This window comes from Lagenorhynchus albirostris, chromosome 3 (assembly GCF_949774975.1).
Source record: "Lagenorhynchus albirostris chromosome 3, mLagAlb1.1, whole genome shotgun sequence".
In the NCBI taxonomy this organism is placed as follows: Eukaryota; Metazoa; Chordata; class Mammalia; order Artiodactyla; family Delphinidae; genus Lagenorhynchus; species Lagenorhynchus albirostris.
Window position 1 is genome coordinate 29,592,210 of NC_083097.1, and position 17,874 is coordinate 29,610,083.

General features: G+C 35.0%; 1 protein-coding gene and 1 long non-coding RNA gene across 4 annotated transcripts in view; one reads left to right on the plus strand and one right to left on the minus strand.

The window, feature by feature from the left end:
• Window positions 1-17,874, plus strand: part of LOC132518011 (uncharacterized) — a 53,926-nt gene that overhangs the window by 4,985 nt on the left and 31,067 nt on the right. The window contains exon 2 of the long non-coding RNA XR_009539854.1: window positions 5,450-5,555. This is a non-coding gene — a long non-coding RNA (uncharacterized LOC132518011). The remainder of the gene's footprint in view (window positions 1-5,449; window positions 5,556-17,874) is intronic.
• RANBP3L (RAN binding protein 3 like) overlaps window positions 154-17,874 on the minus strand; it is a 49,127-nt gene continuing 31,406 nt past the window's right edge. For all 3 annotated transcript variants that reach the window (XM_060146029.1, XM_060146027.1, XM_060146026.1), the window contains 8 exons: window positions 15,613-15,716; window positions 14,430-14,514; window positions 11,759-11,861; window positions 11,280-11,410; window positions 9,562-9,682; window positions 7,768-7,910; window positions 4,613-4,802; window positions 154-2,326 (listed from right to left, as the gene is read on the minus strand). In XM_060146029.1, the coding sequence (XP_060002012.1) occupies window positions 2,283-2,326; window positions 4,613-4,802; window positions 7,768-7,910; window positions 9,562-9,682; window positions 11,280-11,410; window positions 11,759-11,861; window positions 14,430-14,514; window positions 15,613-15,716 (921 nt within the window). In that variant the 3' untranslated portion in view covers window positions 154-2,282. The remainder of the gene's footprint in view (window positions 2,327-4,612; window positions 4,803-7,767; window positions 7,911-9,561; window positions 9,683-11,279; window positions 11,411-11,758; window positions 11,862-14,429; window positions 14,515-15,612; window positions 15,717-17,874) is intronic.

Consider the following 17,874-nt stretch of genomic DNA (forward strand, 5'->3'; position numbering starts at 1 on the left):
ACTTGTGAAAATGAATGTCATTATATGATTGATCACTTCACACTAAAGTGGGGGGGGCAAAGGATATAGAAAAGCCAAAAAGGAGAAGGCTAGATGAAGATATAGGACAAGGAGAAACTATAAGATGTTTCTATTTCTATTACCCCCCAAAATATTACTAAATATATGCATAAAGAGTATAAGAAGGAATAGCAGCGTGGAAATGGGTTGAAAGTCATAAGCTAAATATCATGTTTCTGCTGTTAGTAGCCATGTCATAATCCCTAAATAAAATGTTTGAGGCATTGAGAAAATTCATCTCCACAACTAAAGAGGGGTCAAGAATGAACATGTCAGGAAGATAAGGAAAATCTCTGTTTCTCTGCTTTACTTTAGCAATTTAGCATAATCCCAATGTTCCCATATCAGCTAAGATCTTATAAGAGAACCAATTCTTTAATATCTTCTCCAAATGTCTCCCTGTTTGTATTATGCTTCTAATGAAAATTTTCCTCCGAGTTTGTTCTGCATCAGAGTCACTCTTTTAGAATTAAAAAGAAAACACTTAAAACTTCTGATTTTCCATTCTTTTTATTCTTCCTTTCATGTTAGAGCTCTTCTTTACTGGGTTTTTTTTCCTTCTCTCAACCTTTTCTCTCTTCCTCTCTCACATTAACTTTTCTTCTCCACTTCCTGAGTCATTGCTTAATTTAGAAGTAAAGGATTTTATTTACTGTATTTCTTCTGGAGTCACTAGAAGAATTAATGAAAGTTAAATACTCAGTAGCTAAATTTTACTAAGTTATAGTTAGTGATAGGGAAAGCAAAACTTTCATCAATTATAACATACTAGCTAAATTATAGTCTAAAAGAGTAATTCAGCTTTCATATGCTAAACTTTCAAGCATTAGATTTGACAATAAATGCATATATATAATTGCTTTTACTATTATCTATGGTATATACTGTAATAAAGTAATGTAACTTTTTAAAAATATGTATTCACATGTATACTTCCATGTGAATATTGTTCTTCAAAGTAGAAATGAAGCTATACTCTTATCCCAAATATGTTGTCACTGTTCAGAATGTTTTCAGAAATCATTTTGTACTGTGAATTATTCCTTATTATGGACTGAATGTTTATGTTCTCCCAAAATTCATATGTTGAAGTCTACCCCACAATGTGATGGTATTTGGAGATGGGGCTTTGGGAGGTAATTAGGGCTAGATGAGGTTATGAGGGCCCTGGTCTGATGGGATTAATGTCCTTATAAAAAGAGACACCAGAGAACCTGCTGTCTTTTTCTCCCTACCGCCTCCCCGTGCTCCCACAAGAAAGAGATCATGTGAGCACACAGTGAGGTGGTGGCCTCTACTTGTGTAACTCCTGAAGCGTCTCTGAAACAAATCTCAAAAGAGGAACATCAAAATTCTGTTGCACAATTGTTGAAATTACTGTGTTTTACCTTAATAATGGCATTTAAGAAAAAAAGGTCATTTGGCTATAAAAGGTCTCTGTACAGCCTCACCTACTAGAATATTAATGACAATTTAATTACATAAATAAAGCAAAGAACAAGTTAACATATTTCACTTTTTGTATAGTTACTGTTTTGATACATAGGTAATGTATTTTGTTCATTCCTTTAACAAATATTGAATACTGACCGTGAGTCAAGCATATAGAAGGTGCGATAGATACAAGTGCAAGAACAGATATTCTCTTTAAAGGAATTCATACCATGAATATATAATATTATAGAATTAGGAAGTCCAAAGGTTAAATGAAAATACACATTTCCCAGAAGAAAAACATGATTTAATAACATGTTAACGTGCAGTTATAACATTTTTCAAAGAAATGACTCTGGAAGTTTTGTAAAATATTTGTTTTATGGCCAGACAATATATGACTGAAAAAATAAATATCTTAGATATTTATCAAATCCAGCAATTTATAATTTTAACTATTGTATCCATCAATGTGATGAATAGTCCAAATTAGTTACCAAATCTTATTCTAAATTAACTTCTTCAAAAATGAAAAATTTTGAACTTCCAAAGGCCATGTGTCTCTTAAATTCTGCCATTTTCTCCACAATAATCAAAATATAAAACCTCAGAATTATTATACTACACAGAGAAACATTTTAATTGCAACAAATTATATTTCTTGGACCTTTCTATAAAAACTGTTCCAGGAATGAATAGGATCTTCTCATTTAGTTATTAGGATGGTTTAGATTTTTTCAGTAAGGTGATCTTTTTGTAGATGTTTTCATGTTTATAGTAGGTAGCACTCATGAACAGGCAACCGACTGTCTGTGGGTCCACCTAGAAGAATCTGTGATATAAATTTAAAATAATTTATTGTACAATATTGTATTCATTTAGGTTTAATATTGAATACAACTGAACATGAATACTCATGAATATGCTTACTAGCAAGGAAATAAAATATATATAGAATCTGCATATTTTTAAGTAACGTTTGGAAATGTTCCTAATTTTAAATGTGACATTTTCAGATAATTAAACCTTTCCTTAATTCCTGGGCAACAAAGTTTAAAAAGTGAGCCATTTTATTGCTTCTATAACATTTAGCATTTGTGTGCAACACTTCCTAGAGAAAGTACTAAGTAAGGAGGGGAGAGGATGGGTTCATAAGATTGGCATTTACTTGGCCTTATTTCCATTGTTTCTCATGTTGTATGAAGATAGTTGCATATCACCCCTTTCCTAAAATGGAATATGGTAGAATATAGATTCTATTCATAAATGTGTCATTTGTTGATGAAATAATTTTGCCATTTAATCCTAACTGCAAGTTAACATTTTTCATGGATACCAACCCATTTTCTAATAGATCCCATTTTATTGTGACAATATAAACATTATAATAATTTTTATTTATACATTTCATACATTTAAAAAAAATTAAACCTCTTGTTTAATAGTAACAAAAAGAATCATATTCGCTTAGTTCTCTGGCTCAGAGTCTAGCAGTTTATGATTCTGCTCTGCATGTTCTGTGCATCTTTCCTCTTGACTACACTTTTAGTATTAGGCCAAGGAAGCTACTTCATCAAGTTCTGCACATGTTGTTTGATAGATTCCTAAATTATGTATGATTAAAATAGCTTTAAGATTTAAAATGATTAAAAATTGGGAAAATGCCTGCTAACACACTATTTTTGTAAGTCCTTTGTCAGTCCTCCGTAGAGCAGAATTCAGGGCTAAATGAAAATATTACTGAAAATACTTGGACGACTTATTGGAATAGCTACATCTGTATGAAAAAGCTGGATTACTCAGCCGTAAAAAGAAACAAAATTGGGTCATTTGCAGAGATGTGGCTGGAGCTAGAGACTGTCATACAGAGTGAAGTTAAGTCAGAAAGAGAAAAACAAATATCGTATATTAACGCATATATGTGGAATCTATAAAAATGGTATAGATGATCTCACTTGCAAAACAGAAATAGAGACACAGATGTAGAGAACAAATGTATGGACACCAAGGGGGGAAAGGGGGGTGGGATGAATTGGGAGATTGGGATTGACATATATACACTATTGATACTATGTATAAAATAGATAACTAACGAAAACCTGTATAGCTCAGGGAACTCTACTTAGTGCTCCGTAGTGACCTAAATGGGAAGGAAATCCAAAAACGAGGGGATATATGTATACGTATAGCTGATTCACTTTGCTGTACAGTAGAAACTAACACAACATTGTAAAGCAACGATACTCCAACAAAAATTATTTTAAAAACCCACAAAGCTGGGCTTATTATTTCCTTGACAATGGTTTTCTCCAAAAATAATGATGAATTTTAGTTTTAAATTCACTCATCAGGACAAGCACTAAAACCTAGAAATCCATTAACCAGTGGTTCCACTGCAACCTTGTTCAATTCATGAATCCGGATGTAATAAAAGAAATAGCGCCTTTTGCCCCAGGTAAAGAAGGTCTTTGAAAATAAAACAGTCAAATTCCAAAAAGGGAATAAGCCAGATTTGCCTGCTGGTTCCATTACGAGTATTTATAATTTCTTCTATTATGGCCAATAATAGGAGAATGAGAACAAGTGAAGAGAAATATTAATAATTGGTTAGTTTCAGTGTAGCAATTAATACTTTGCATTGTAAATATGGTCTTTTATGAAATGTATATGCAAATGATGTGCAGGTATTACAATAAGGCTAACTTTTGGTGAAATCCCAATGAAGGCCACATGCAGAAGACAGTGATTTTCAAACCCACCTCTCAGATGCAAACATCTAGGGCTCTAACCCCTGCCCACTTTGAACAGACAAGTTCCACTTTTTTTTTTTTTGCTGTACGCGGGCCTCCCACTGCCGCGGACCTTCCCGCCGCCGAGCACAGGCTCCGGACGCACAGGCCCAGCGGCCATAGCTCACGGGCCCAGCCGCTCCGCGGCACGTGGGATCCTCCCGGACCGGGGCACGAACCCGTGTCCCCTGCATTGGCAGGCGGACTCCCAACCACTGCGCCACTGGGGAAGCCCAAGTTCCACTTTTTAAAAATCTATTTCATATAAAAGGGTTGTGAATAAGATTTCTTTCTTAAACCTCTGAACTAACAAAAAAAAAGTTCTTTACCTGATCTAGTTTTAGTGACTTGGATAAAATCATCCTCATCCTCATCACAGCTCTCACAGTTAAATTGTTGGAGGACTGTTTCTGACTGGCTTTCAGCTTGATTTGCATCTTTCTGCTTATAGAAGCTTCGAAGTGCAACAAGACGGTGATGTATTGCTGCATGCATACATCCTGTATCTTTGGCACTGGCCTGCAAGAGGAAAATTAAGTTGTTAATATAAGTAACTTAATAATAGCCACACTTTACACATTTGTAACCTTTCACTATTAATAAGGAAGGAATTATATGACATAAATCTAGAATATAAATAATCCTAGAAACTAAAGGGTAAAGAGCCAATTCATCTTGAACCAAATTGAATCCTAGAGCAGATAATTTTATGAGGTCCCAATTTGTGCATTTTAAACTGAGAAAATGAAATTTTGTGATTTAAATTTTCGATTTGAATTTGTTTGTTAAGACCATCCTTCCTTCACTGTGTTATACTGTAGAAAATTTTAGGGTTGGGGGAAAAAGACTTGCATTTCCTTTACATCACTTGCTTAGACATCCCTGCAAGCTGCATAGCTCTGTAGAAAAGCAGAGCTCATTCGAATAGTCTGATGTTGTACCATAAACACATCAGAAGTCCTTGCTTTCAGTACTTTTCTATTTTTACAGTTGCTATTAATATAAAAATGATGGTAACAAGAACATTGGTATAACATTTGCTGTTATAATATCCTTTTATTTTTTCAATCCTTATAATAAAACTTTAGGTTATTTATTCCATTTATGTTAGCAAAAGCACATAGTGCAGGTATTCAGTAAATACTTGTTTCCTCTTCCCTTTACAGATGAGAAAATTATGGCTCAGAAAGACACAGCTTGTCTGCATTTAAACAGCTGGTTGACAGATTGGCTGGGACTTCGTTTTTGTCATCAAAGTCAGTGTTCTTTAAGGTAACATGTCAGTGGCTTACATTTTTGTATCTTTTCACAATTTCAAAGAAAATCTGGGAAAATTTTTCTCTTTGCTAAACCTTCAGAGAGCTACCAAATATTTCAAAACCAAGAACTGAGGGTTGAATCAACTACATGCCAACTTTTGGGGAGAAGGGTCTTAAAATATGGTTTTTCTTTTGTATGTTATTAAGTTACCTTAATTATTTTTAGGGAAAAAAATACACATTAAATAAAATATTTTTGTTTCTCATATTATGTTAGATATTACATAGCAGATGTTGAGTAAATATTTGTTGACTCTTGACCAATTTAATCTTTATATTAAGTACAAGGGTGTAATTTTTCTTCAGTAGGTTAATTAATAACAAATACTGAAAATATATGTAATTGAAATATAAATACAGTTCTGCTGCCTTGACTTTTTTACATTAAATTTTAAATATGCCTTTCACTAGTGTGTGTGTATATATATATATATATATATATATATATAGCCAAATTCATTCAGATATTTTCATTCAAGAAATTCAGAACAAGAAGTAAAAGCACAATAATATATATATATTTTTGGACAACAAATTTGCAATGCTTAAAAATAATTTCCAGGAAGTACCATAAGAAAATGCCGGTGAGAATGAAAATTGGCTCAGTCTTTCTGGAGATAAATGTGTCAAGACAAGTCAAAACCTTTTCCCAAGAGAATTAACATGTATGTACATAGAAAATTCCTTGCAGAATTTATAATAATGAACATAGTAAATTGCCTAAGTATTTAACTAAACAGGATTAATGGAATAAATTATGGTACATAATAGAACAGAATTTATTTTCATCTATAAAAGAATTCTTGAAGAATGAACTATTTAATAACAGAAAACACTCATTTTCATTGATAAGTGAAAAGGTTACATATGTGTATTTCACAATCAAATGTTAGCTATTTAATCTTCTCAATCACTTTATAAAGTATATTATTATTGTCTTCCATTGGCAGATGAGTAAAATCAGGTTTAGGAGGGCTAAATAACCTGCCTGAAAGTCATGCAGTATGTACAGTATGGTACACATGTATATATGTACCCACACATACATGTATATACTAAAATGTAGTATAAGACCAAAATGTTAATAGTGACCATCTCTGGGAGTGGAATTTTGGGTGATTTTTATTGCATTTTGTTTGCTAATCTCCAAAAATTATCCTACAGTTTAAAAAGTGAGCATGGGCCAGATATTGAGCCGCAGAATCTAGTCATAGTTAAATCTAATTGAATCTAATCATAGTCTCAATCTCAGACAGGCTGCTTTACCCACTCAAAGACAGGGGCATCTGGCCTAGCAGAGTATCCAGTATTATCTCGCTAAATGGTAAACAGGGTTTAGACATCTTACTCTAAGATTTTAACACTCAACATCACTTACACCTAACAGTGCACCTACAGGTAGTTAATAAAACCTTTGGTTTTTCATCAGTGGGCTCTTGCCAACTTTTGTTTTTTCATTATTATATGGAAGCCAATTTACTTGTATTGTCATCTTCTACCTGAGTTGCTTAGATATTCAGTCTTCTCAAGTCTTCTGAGACTCGGCCTATGGGGGAAATCCAGCCTTTTTTCTCGCCTGATTCATGTCATCTCTGTCTTTTTTGCCTGGATCTTGTATTTGAGGTCAAGCATTCCTGCTGCCGGAACAGCTAAAGCTGTGCTCCCATCCTGTTACCTTGGAGACTGACTCATATCCAGAATTGGAATTTGCTATTGGACTGGTTGTTTTAACTTGCTAGCCCTGTGTTTTTCCATTTCTCACTGGTTCCTTTCCAGTGATTTCAAAGCCTCAATTTCAGCACGCAGTGTAAGCATCAGGGTGTGGATTCTGCTGGCCTCCTAGGAGCCAATCCTGACAGTAGTCTCTCTGGAATTTAGTAAGATGGTTGACATAATTTTAAAAGTAAAGAAAAATGTAGGGGTTTGACAGCATGTACCAATACAAATGTCTTGGGACCAGTACCAATTGACTGCTTTGAACTGTTGTTAATCTCTAAATTTCATGCAAAATTTAGGTCTTATATTAGACTGTAAACAACCATAATAAATGGCTGATTTTTTGCTAATGGTATAGGTTATTTTAATAAAATGAAAAAAACAAATGTGACTGCAGAGATCTATAAATATAGTAGGATAATCCTCTATCACTGAAATTTGTCACTTACCTGAATTAAAAACACTTTGATGTTATAGTCTTCTAAATCAGTAGCTGTTATTCGTAAATTTTTGTGGTTTGCTTTCTGAATCTCCATTTGAGCCCAGAGTTTACTATTGAGAATCAGCCTCAGGCTGCCTTGATTGTGCATAACTAAAATAGGAAGATGAATTTATCAGACTTCAGAACAGTTGATTCCTTAGCCTTTCAGAGGAATTTGCCATTTTGGAAAGCAAATAAATCTGGTAGTTGTTTTTCAGACTCTATTGTCACTACTAAATTGTAATTTAATTGACTAGATTATAATTTGGTTTCCAAATTGGGCTTTATTATGTTGGAGGACCTTTTTATTAGCTTAAATGCTAAAAATGCTATTTTTTTTTACTATAATATTAAAAAATGGTTAAATTTTAGAATTCCTTTGAGGACATAATGGTCTGAAGAATATCTACCCAAGAATTGTTTATAATGGAGAAAACTGAAACGAAAACTTTAAGCATTCAAAAAATGGAATCAGTTAAATAAATGATGGTACAGCTATTGAGGATATTATGAACTCATTAAGAATACTAAAGAAAGATAATTATTAATGTAGAAAGGTGACCATGGCATACTATGCAAAAGAAAAAAAATCAGGTTACAAAGTACTATAGACACCATTTATCACAAATTTTTCAATGTATTGTATACATTTATTGTATACAAAGTCCTTAAGAATATATTTTATTGACAGAAGCTAGCTACTACAGGAAGATAGGCCTATGAGTAATTTAATTTTTTTTCTTCTTGTCGATCCATATTTTCCGTCTTCTGTAATGGACATGTATTACCTGTCTAATTAAAAGAAAAGTTGTTTTGTGCATTTTTTTGGCAAGTAGTGGAAGGAGTGAAATTAAACCAGAGTAGAAAACAGCTAATACCTGCCTTGGGAATGATAAGTCAGGTTATTTAGAAACCTGTTTGCCAGTGCTCCTAACTCTCAGTCTGAATTCTATTCCTTACTCACTTCTTGAGATTGATATCTGAAACTCACCAGATATCCATTTACCAGCTTCTACTTGTGGTCTCCTCCACAAGATTTGACCACCCGATATTGACCAGTAAACCCATCCACCCCGGCCCAGATCTCTGCCTGTGCTTACTTTCAGTTTGGACCTCTGAACAATGCCCAGTGTGTCTTTTGGATGCCAGAAACCTCCTCAGGCTTTTGGTTTGGCTCACCAAATTCTGACCAACACTCTGCCTGAAGGATTCAATAACCACACACCTTTATTTACTTGGAAATTGACCTCTCATCCCAACCCACACACTATGTTTAGAATGCCAAGAATAAATTACAGGGCAAATATTCTCTTTTAGAAAAACGATTCCACTTCAAAAATAAATTCATCACATTCCTTTAAATAATAATGATTACTATTTAGGTGTTTGCTGGGCTCGGTCATAGGTGCTCTACGTGCATTATCTCACTGAATTCTCACACTCACTAAGTCATGGACTTCTATTATTTCCACATTAAAGTGATGCAACTGGGGCAGAAGGAGAGTAAGTAATTTGTCCAAGGTCACCAGTTAGTAATGGAGCCAGAACTAGAACCTGTATAGTCTGACATCAGAGCCTACTTTAAATAGGAAGCTCCTATAGTACATTAAAAATAATATTGTTTAATTTACTGACAGCAGTCTAATTTATTGACAGCAGTCTAATTTATTGACACATAACACATCTCCAGAAAATGATGTGTACTTATATTGGAAAAATTTCCCTGAGAAATACTGACTCGCTTTACAAAATGATTCCTTACTTAGTCTTGACTGGAATGTTCCACAATCACTGCTTGCTGTGTCATTCAGTCTCAAAGCTCCTCTGCCCCTTTCAATCCAGGACTGTGTTGTTTTGTTGAATATAAAAAGCTTGCAGTTGATCTAAAGGACAATTTTTTAAAATGTCAAAATATAGAAAACTTTTCAAAGTGATTTCTTTCCTATGCTATAACACTTTTATTTGTCTGATACTTTACCAGAATAACCTTTGTTAATGATTTCTAAGCCAGCTTTAAAATTTTACTTAGCTTCTGAAACAATACAGTTTTTGAATAGTTCAAACATTAAAAAGCAAAAAGATGTACAAAGTGAAAAGTAACCCCACCAACACTAGTTCCCCATCTACCAGTTTTCACCCCCTACAACAGGTAATCACTGTTGCTAATATTTTGTTTATCCTTCTAGAGATATTTGTATGTATATACATGCCAATATGTATATATTTTTCTCCTATTTTTTCTATAAAAATAGAATACCATATGGTAGAATACCATAAATACTTTCCACATCTTTCTTTTTCACTTAACAATATATCTGTATATACCAACTTATAAATTAAACAATGTTATTTGAATTATGTAATTTATCTGAAAGTTAAGGAATCATGGAATTATTTGTATGCTTTAAAAATTTTAGCAAATACAGCATCCGAACTAGCATGTGATACCACAGAGTACCATACTATAATTTAATGCTTACCAGTGGTTCTCAAATACTACTATGTACAAGAATCACCTAGATGACTTGTTAAAAATATAGCATGTCAGGGCCTCACCCCTAGTGATTACTTCAGTGAATCTGGGATTAATCTGATCTGAGAGTTATGCTGTGAGACACACTTGTACAGTAAGTGTATCAGTAGATCAAGGGGGAAGAAAATAGGAATGAAGAGAGTTTGGGGTAAAACAGATGGAGAAAGGCTAAGGGAAATCTGTGCTTTGTTGAAAATGATTAAGTTGTAGTAATTACATTTCATATGCCTAGATTGACAGCTATACCACTCAACATTTGAATCCTAGGTGTGATACTATATACTACATCTGTGAAATTCTTGATTCATGTGAAATTCAAAACTTATTTAAAAGAACCTTTAGGATAAACAACAAGGTCCTACTGCATAGCACAGGGAGCTATATTCAATATTCTGAGATAAACCACAATGAAAAAGAATCTAAAAAAGAATGTATATATATGTATAACTGAGTCACTTTGCTGTACAGCAGAAATTAACACAACATTGTAAATCAGCCCTACTTCAATGTAAAAAAATGAACTTTTAAAGGAAAACAAAAAACCCTTTTATTATCTTGAACTGAAATCAATTCATCTTATCTGCATTTTTAACTTTCAGTGTAAATAGAATTTTAAATCATATGATAACAACAAATTATAAAAGCTGACATGAAAAGTGTAAAATATAGGTTGTTTTAAGGCAGGGTCCTTGGTTGTCTTCTTTCTAAGGGACTAACGGGCGTGGTTGTAAAGACAGCAATCCATTTTCCTGCCAATTACACATATAAATGTAAGAATACAACAAAATATTGGTATAATCCTTGGAAGCCTGTAACATTTTTATTTAAGCATCTCAGTCTTTCTGAAAAGTATACTTCTGCCTTTATTTTTCAAGCTGTCTCTGCTAAGGGTAGCTTATTCCACACATGGAGGTGCGGCCAGGAAGAGCAATACATGAGGCACAGACCTTTAACACACTGTGTTCTGTCTCCTCCCCGGTTATGACATCAATTTTCTCCAGCAAACATTTTGGTGATGGTTTAGAAGAGAAAGCAGCAGCTGATTCAGTTAGGGGTATATTCTTAAGAGAGTCTGTTCCTGAGAGAAAATAGGGGGAAAGAACACATAAAACGCCCCATTTTCCCTACTGTGAAAGTTCTTTCTTGCCCCTGTTAACATGCATTTAGCCTTAGCTTTTTATAACAATGAGTGTTCCCAAAAAATCAAACTGCTTGAGTTGAGGCAGATCTCTTTAATGATCCCACATATCATTAAGTCAAACAATTATTAAAGCTTATATATCATGTTTATATGCTTTAATCTTCACCAAACATTTTAAAACACAGGGCTATTGTTTTTGTATTTTATAGATATTAAACAAATGACATGGAAAAACAGGAAGTACACCAGTTGAATCAGATGTTTTACAAATGAAATAATTCTTACTTGAGTTTGGAGCGTTGATAGGAAATTTTAAAGTGAATTTGAATGGTTTTTCCTTGATGTATGAATCATTTTCAAGTTGAGGCTGAGTGAGTTTTTGAGTACCCTAAGTGGGGGAAAAAGATGTATTACTTAATTTTATCCCCATATATTTGCAGTAAGCCAAGAGATACTTTTGTTCTTCTCAGGGTGGCAAACAAACCCAAAAGCTCTGTTTTTGTTTTGGGCTCCTTTTGTGCTGAACAGAGAATTCCTCCCCATTATTAGAAGACCTTGGTTTTCCTCCCCATTATTAGAAGACCTTGGTTCTGATCTCAGCAAACAATCTAGTTACCACCAGCCTACTTCAGGTGGCATCTAGTTCCAGGGGCAATGGGAAAGCTTTTCGAGACCCAAAAGGAGGTAGTAGCTGTCCCATGCTACCACCACACCAACCTGATGCCTAGGGGGAGATGCAGCTGTTGTCACTTTTTCAAGGTATTTCAGTATTCTCAACAGTCCACTCTTTCTATCCAGTTCATTTAAAAAACTAAAAAGTTATCCAAAGAACCCACTAGCTGTCTCACATCATCACTACAGAAGGAATCCTAACTTCTCCTCTAAGACAATTTTTGCCAACAATCAATTTTTAAGGCTGCGTACCTGGCGATTCGCACATGTGTTGTAATCAATGCCTGTGTGAAGAAAGACCAAGTAATTTCCATGCCATTTATAACCTGTACAGCCCCCTGCATAGCTCCCTGCAGAACAGGGAGAATTGGACAATACTTCAGAACTTGGGTTTATATCTTTTCCCTTACTAATTCAAGATTCTTTCACATTATTTAACTGGACATCAAGATAATCTGTTAAAATTGGTAGAGATGGGTGTAACTATCTCCATTTTAAGAAAACAGAAACTAAAGCACAGAAAGTTTAATGACTCACTCTTAAAAGCACATGGTCAGCAAACAAATCAAGAGGGCATCCTGGCCCCCAAATCACACAGCCACAGGATTACAGGATCAACTAGAGGACAAACACAGGTGATCTCTACAGCTCCTGCTATGCTAGCATGTTATCAGCTTAAGGAGACAGGAAGCTCAGGTTCCTTTGTAAGTCAAAGTTGAAGCGCCCATAGGAAATGCACACAGGTATCTACCTCCTCACACCAAATCTGTAATTCCCACTGTAGTTCATTTGTATAGGTATCTCTCTCTTTCCCTTACTGGACTATAAACGTCTCTAGAGGACAGGGTCTTCTTTAGCTTTGCATAACCACTTACCCAGGTGGTTTTCAATCCTGGCTGTATATTCAAATCTCCTGACACCTGGCCTCACCCACGGAGATCCTGATCTAATTGGTTAGGGGAGATGGCCAGGCATAAGTCCTCTGAAGGCTCACCAGATGATTGTAATATGCCACCAAACTTGAGACCAATGCCAATGCTTTATATATCATAAGAACACAATCCACGTCTGTTAAATGAGTTGAATGTTAAAGTTGATCCCATGAGGTTTGAAGAGTATTTTATTTGTGTCTGTGACATCTTACAGAAGCTGCGACTAATCTAGAATAAATGTGCCTAAATATATTGCCTGGAAGTTGGTCCAGTCTGGTTCACATCCAAAGGTGTAGGTCAACAGCTCTAGGATTGCTGGAGCTGACCATCTTGGGAGTGGCAGAAGGGTGCCTCAAAGCTGAGAAGCTGTGATACTTCTCTTGGAATTGGGGTTAAGCCTGAGGCAGGTGTAGAATAAACTAGATCTTAAAAGTAACTGATTTGTGAAAGCCCTTAAAATTTTGGAATAAACAGGCCTCATGAGTTGGTGGTCCTTTTGTTATTCTGAGCCCTTGCACAGGTTTTAAAATCTGTACATCCTCTGTGGGATTCTTCATGTAATAGCCCTGAGACAAGCTAGCTTCCTTGTCTTGTCTCAGCCAAGATTCTGGTCTGGGTGAAAGTGGAAAGAGTATAAAGATGTGTTGGAACAGATAAAACCATGGGCACATTTGCTGCACAGCTTCCACTTGGCTGTATAATTCCCCACTGTAGATCATGCTCTGTTTTAGAAACGTGCCCTGTGGAGGACAGAGCAGCAACTGCCTCACGTAGGAGGATGCTCAGTATTAATTAAGGATGATGGTAATAATAATCAGGGGGTTCCACTTGGCAAGTACATTCTCCTAGGCAAGTAAAAGACTATGATTTTCCTCTTACAGCTAGAGAAAAAAGTTATAATAATGCTTTTCAGTGTAAAATCTTGAAGGGGAAAGTTGTGGTTAATGAGAAAAATTTGGCAAACGATTTTAAATGCATCTTGTTATAAAAAATGCTATTGAAAAACTGTATTAAAATATCATGACCAGTTGAGTTTATCTAACTATTGCAGACAGTTCTGGGATTTCCTTGGGTACCTCTGGTTTAATGCAAGTCAAAGAAGTATTTAGTATTTCTTATCAGTAATAATGTTATAATTATACAATTCCCTTCCTCTGTGGTTCTTGTCTATTATTTTAACAGCTAGAACTTGCTTCCCAGGAGAACCTTTCCAGTTAAAGACAGGAAATGTGCCTTTGAACTCAGGAGTTAAAAAGTATGCTCCAATTTAACATTGTCTTAATTAATTTGCCTTCAGAAATTTGAAGTGACAGCTCTCTATATAATAATAGAAACATTTGCCAAAATCTTACCAAAACTCTTTCTACCATGTTTTCTCCAAAAACGAAATCAGAACTGCAGCTTTTAAAAGAATACTTATCTTCATTTGATTGACATCTAAGGAAAAGAAATAAGCATTTGCTATTTTAAATATAGTAGCAGTGAATATAGCCATTTTAAACCTTAGCACGTGAAATAATCAGATGATTTAATAGATTTATGTAAAGCATAAAAACATCTGCTAACTTTTGTTTATCTGAAGTTAATAAGAAATGATGGAAAAATTGAGATAGGTACTTCCAGGCATGCTATTCAAAATATTTGACGGCTGTTACAGCACTGGCCAAGACCAGTCCAAACGGGCTGTGTGATCAACAGGCGAGCTGCCCAGCCCTTATCTTTTTGCTTTTCCAGCACTGACTCGTCTCCAGTCTCCAGTCTCCACTCTCCTTTTCCCCACTGGCCAATGCTTTTAGCGATCCAAGATCTCAGGGCAAAAGCAAAGCCAATCTATCTTCTCAGTTATACTTGAGTGTGCAGTGGTTTAATTTGGTTTTTCCCTCCCAGAAACTTTTTTTTAGTGTTTTAAGTGTTTTGTATAATGAGAAACTCAAAGACATGCAGCCCTCTGTTTGTTGACAGATGGACTCCGGGATCCCTATTGCATCCCCAATGTGCACAGTAGGTAAGGGCTGAGGTACCTGCGTGGGCCCTAATCGCGAGTCCAGAATGTCCACGGCTAGTTGTAATCTTCTCTCAGATCAAACATGCCCTCATCACTGGTGATGCTAGGAAATATTAACTTTCACTTTGCATATTTCTACTGCTTTCTTTGTTGTCTATCCAACCTATGTTAATAAATAATAATGCCAGCAATAATTTAAAAGAGGGGAAAGAAAGAATGCCATGGAAAGGCTAATCTATTAGCCAATAATTAATGCCTAACTAAATAAAAATTTAGCTGTACCTATTTGAAACATACTTACCCAAGTCAACAAGACAATAGAGATGATCCAATATCAATATGATAATATTTAAATATTAGAGATGTTTTAAAAAACATTTTAAATTTGTATATTTATAAAATCTGCTTTCAAACAGAAATCTTGGCATTTTATCTGTACAATGCCAGAAACTTTTTTCCCGGAAATGGTTATAATGATAAAAGAAAGCAAGAATGAAAGAACACCACCTGTTTCCCCATCACTAACTTACCCTACTGATGTAGGACCTAAAAAATTCTGGTTAGTAGACAGCTGGACTGAAATTCTGGCACTTGGTAAATTTTCACTTAGCAAATAGGAGTTCTCCTCAGAAATCTGAAAGAAAAAAATCCATCAAAAAGTTCATTTAAACTGCCTTACTAGATATATAAATGTGTTGAAAACTTACTTTGTTCAAGTACTACCCTAAACATTTTATATACATTATTTCATACACTCCTCACAACAACTCTATACACTTTGTACTTCTATTAAACACATTTTACAGGTAAGTAAACTGACCTAACAAGCTTAAATAATGGGGGCAGGCCTGGGCAACAGGGAAAGGGGACTGATATTCGAGCCTGGATCTGCCTGACACAAGACTGACTGCGAACATTCAGAAATCCCACCTCCTTTTGTTACTTTTACCCCTTTAGCCAAGTGGAGTTAATTCTCATTTCTAGATTAGTAAATATCTTTCAGGACTATTTAATCCCTGGAAACACCCTAAGAGCTTCACCATCATGGCCACCCAGTGTGAGAGAAAACTCCATCTCTTCCTCTAGAAACTTCCGACTGGTAACTAAATCAGTTAGTTACTCCATCTAATGTGTATATACATATGCACCTTACCTGCATTAATGTATAAATGAAGGAGTGAGCAGTTTTTGATCTGGAAGGAGCCCCTATCTGTTATCTAATCTAGTGTCCTCAGTGTTTTGTGGACACATCCCTTCCTCCACCAGGGATTTTCAAAGATGTTGCAGGGACTTCCTATCTTTAAAGGTAAATGGGGTCTGTTTCCACTTTAATTTTATATCAATCAATGAAAATAATTTTGAGTATTTTTCCCTTTGTAACAGAATTTGAGAGCTGAGAAATATGTGTCTAGAGAGTATGTGCCGTTGGTTAGCAAAGATCAAAGTCCATGCTTATGACTCAGTCACTCAGATGATTCATCTCAGCCAAAATGGTAGTTTTTAACTCTATGTTGGTTGAGATAGTTGTTATTAGGCATATATTATTTGAATTACATGCAATAAGTGACCAAAACTAATGACAGGATAAATGAAAATTGCTCTAATTTTGATATACAAGTTAATACAGATCATAAAAATAAGTGTTCTATAAAATTCCCCTACAGATAATTCTTACTAGATCTATAAATTATAACATTTTGTCAGAATTCTGACATAGCATCTTTTTTAAAAAATTTTTTAATTTTACTTTTTTATACAGCAGGTTCATATTAATTATCCATTTGACATAGCATCTTATATATAGTTTGTCTTTAGATCTTCAAAAATCATCATTCAATGGAGAAAATTCAATGATGGGCATATCCAATTAGGCTTTTCACTTATTAGGAATAAGTTCTATTTATGCCCTTAATAAGTTATTCAAGAAGAAATGCTTATAAACAATAGCCTGAAAATTTATCTTATGCTTTATTTTTATTTATTTTTGCGTTATGCGGGCCTCTCACTGTTGTGGCCTCTCCCATTGCGGAGCACAGGCTCCGGACGCGCAGGCTTAGCGGCCATGGCTCACAGGCCTAGCCGCTCCGTGGCATGTGGGATCCTCCCGGACCGGGGCACGAACCCGCGTCCCCTGCACCGGCAGGTGGACTCTCAACCACTGCGCCACCAGGGAAGCCCCCTTTATTTTTATTTTGTTACAAATTTTATTTTAAATACATGCAATGCAGGATTTCAAAAAATCATGGCAAAAATAAATATTGATCAACTTTTGTCATAATGTGCAATAAAAATTTTAATCTATAATTTATAGAACATGCCATTCCAAAATCAAAAGCAATGTAATAACATTTTAGAAATTAGTTAACACATAATACTTTTTCTTACATACTTTAAAACAAATTAAACAACATGTATCACTCCTTAAATAGGTAAAGAATTTATGTAATATAGTGATGATTATATTTAAGTGAAAATGTTTAATAAAATACTGATTTGAAATTTAATATATGTTATACCTAAAAGTCACATCATATATCATGCATAAATGATGAAATGATTTTTAAAATTCATAATGGGTCTCATTAAATCATGTCTTAACAAAGAAAAAGATTTGGAAATATAAAAATGATGGTAGGGCTTCCCTGGGGGCGCAGTGATTGAGAGTCCGCCTGCCGATGCAGGGGACATGGGTTTGTGCCCCGGTCCGGGAAGATCCCACATGCCGCGGAGCGGCTGGGCCCGTGAGCCATGGCCGCTGAGCCTGCGCAACTGGAGCCTGTGCTCCGCAACAG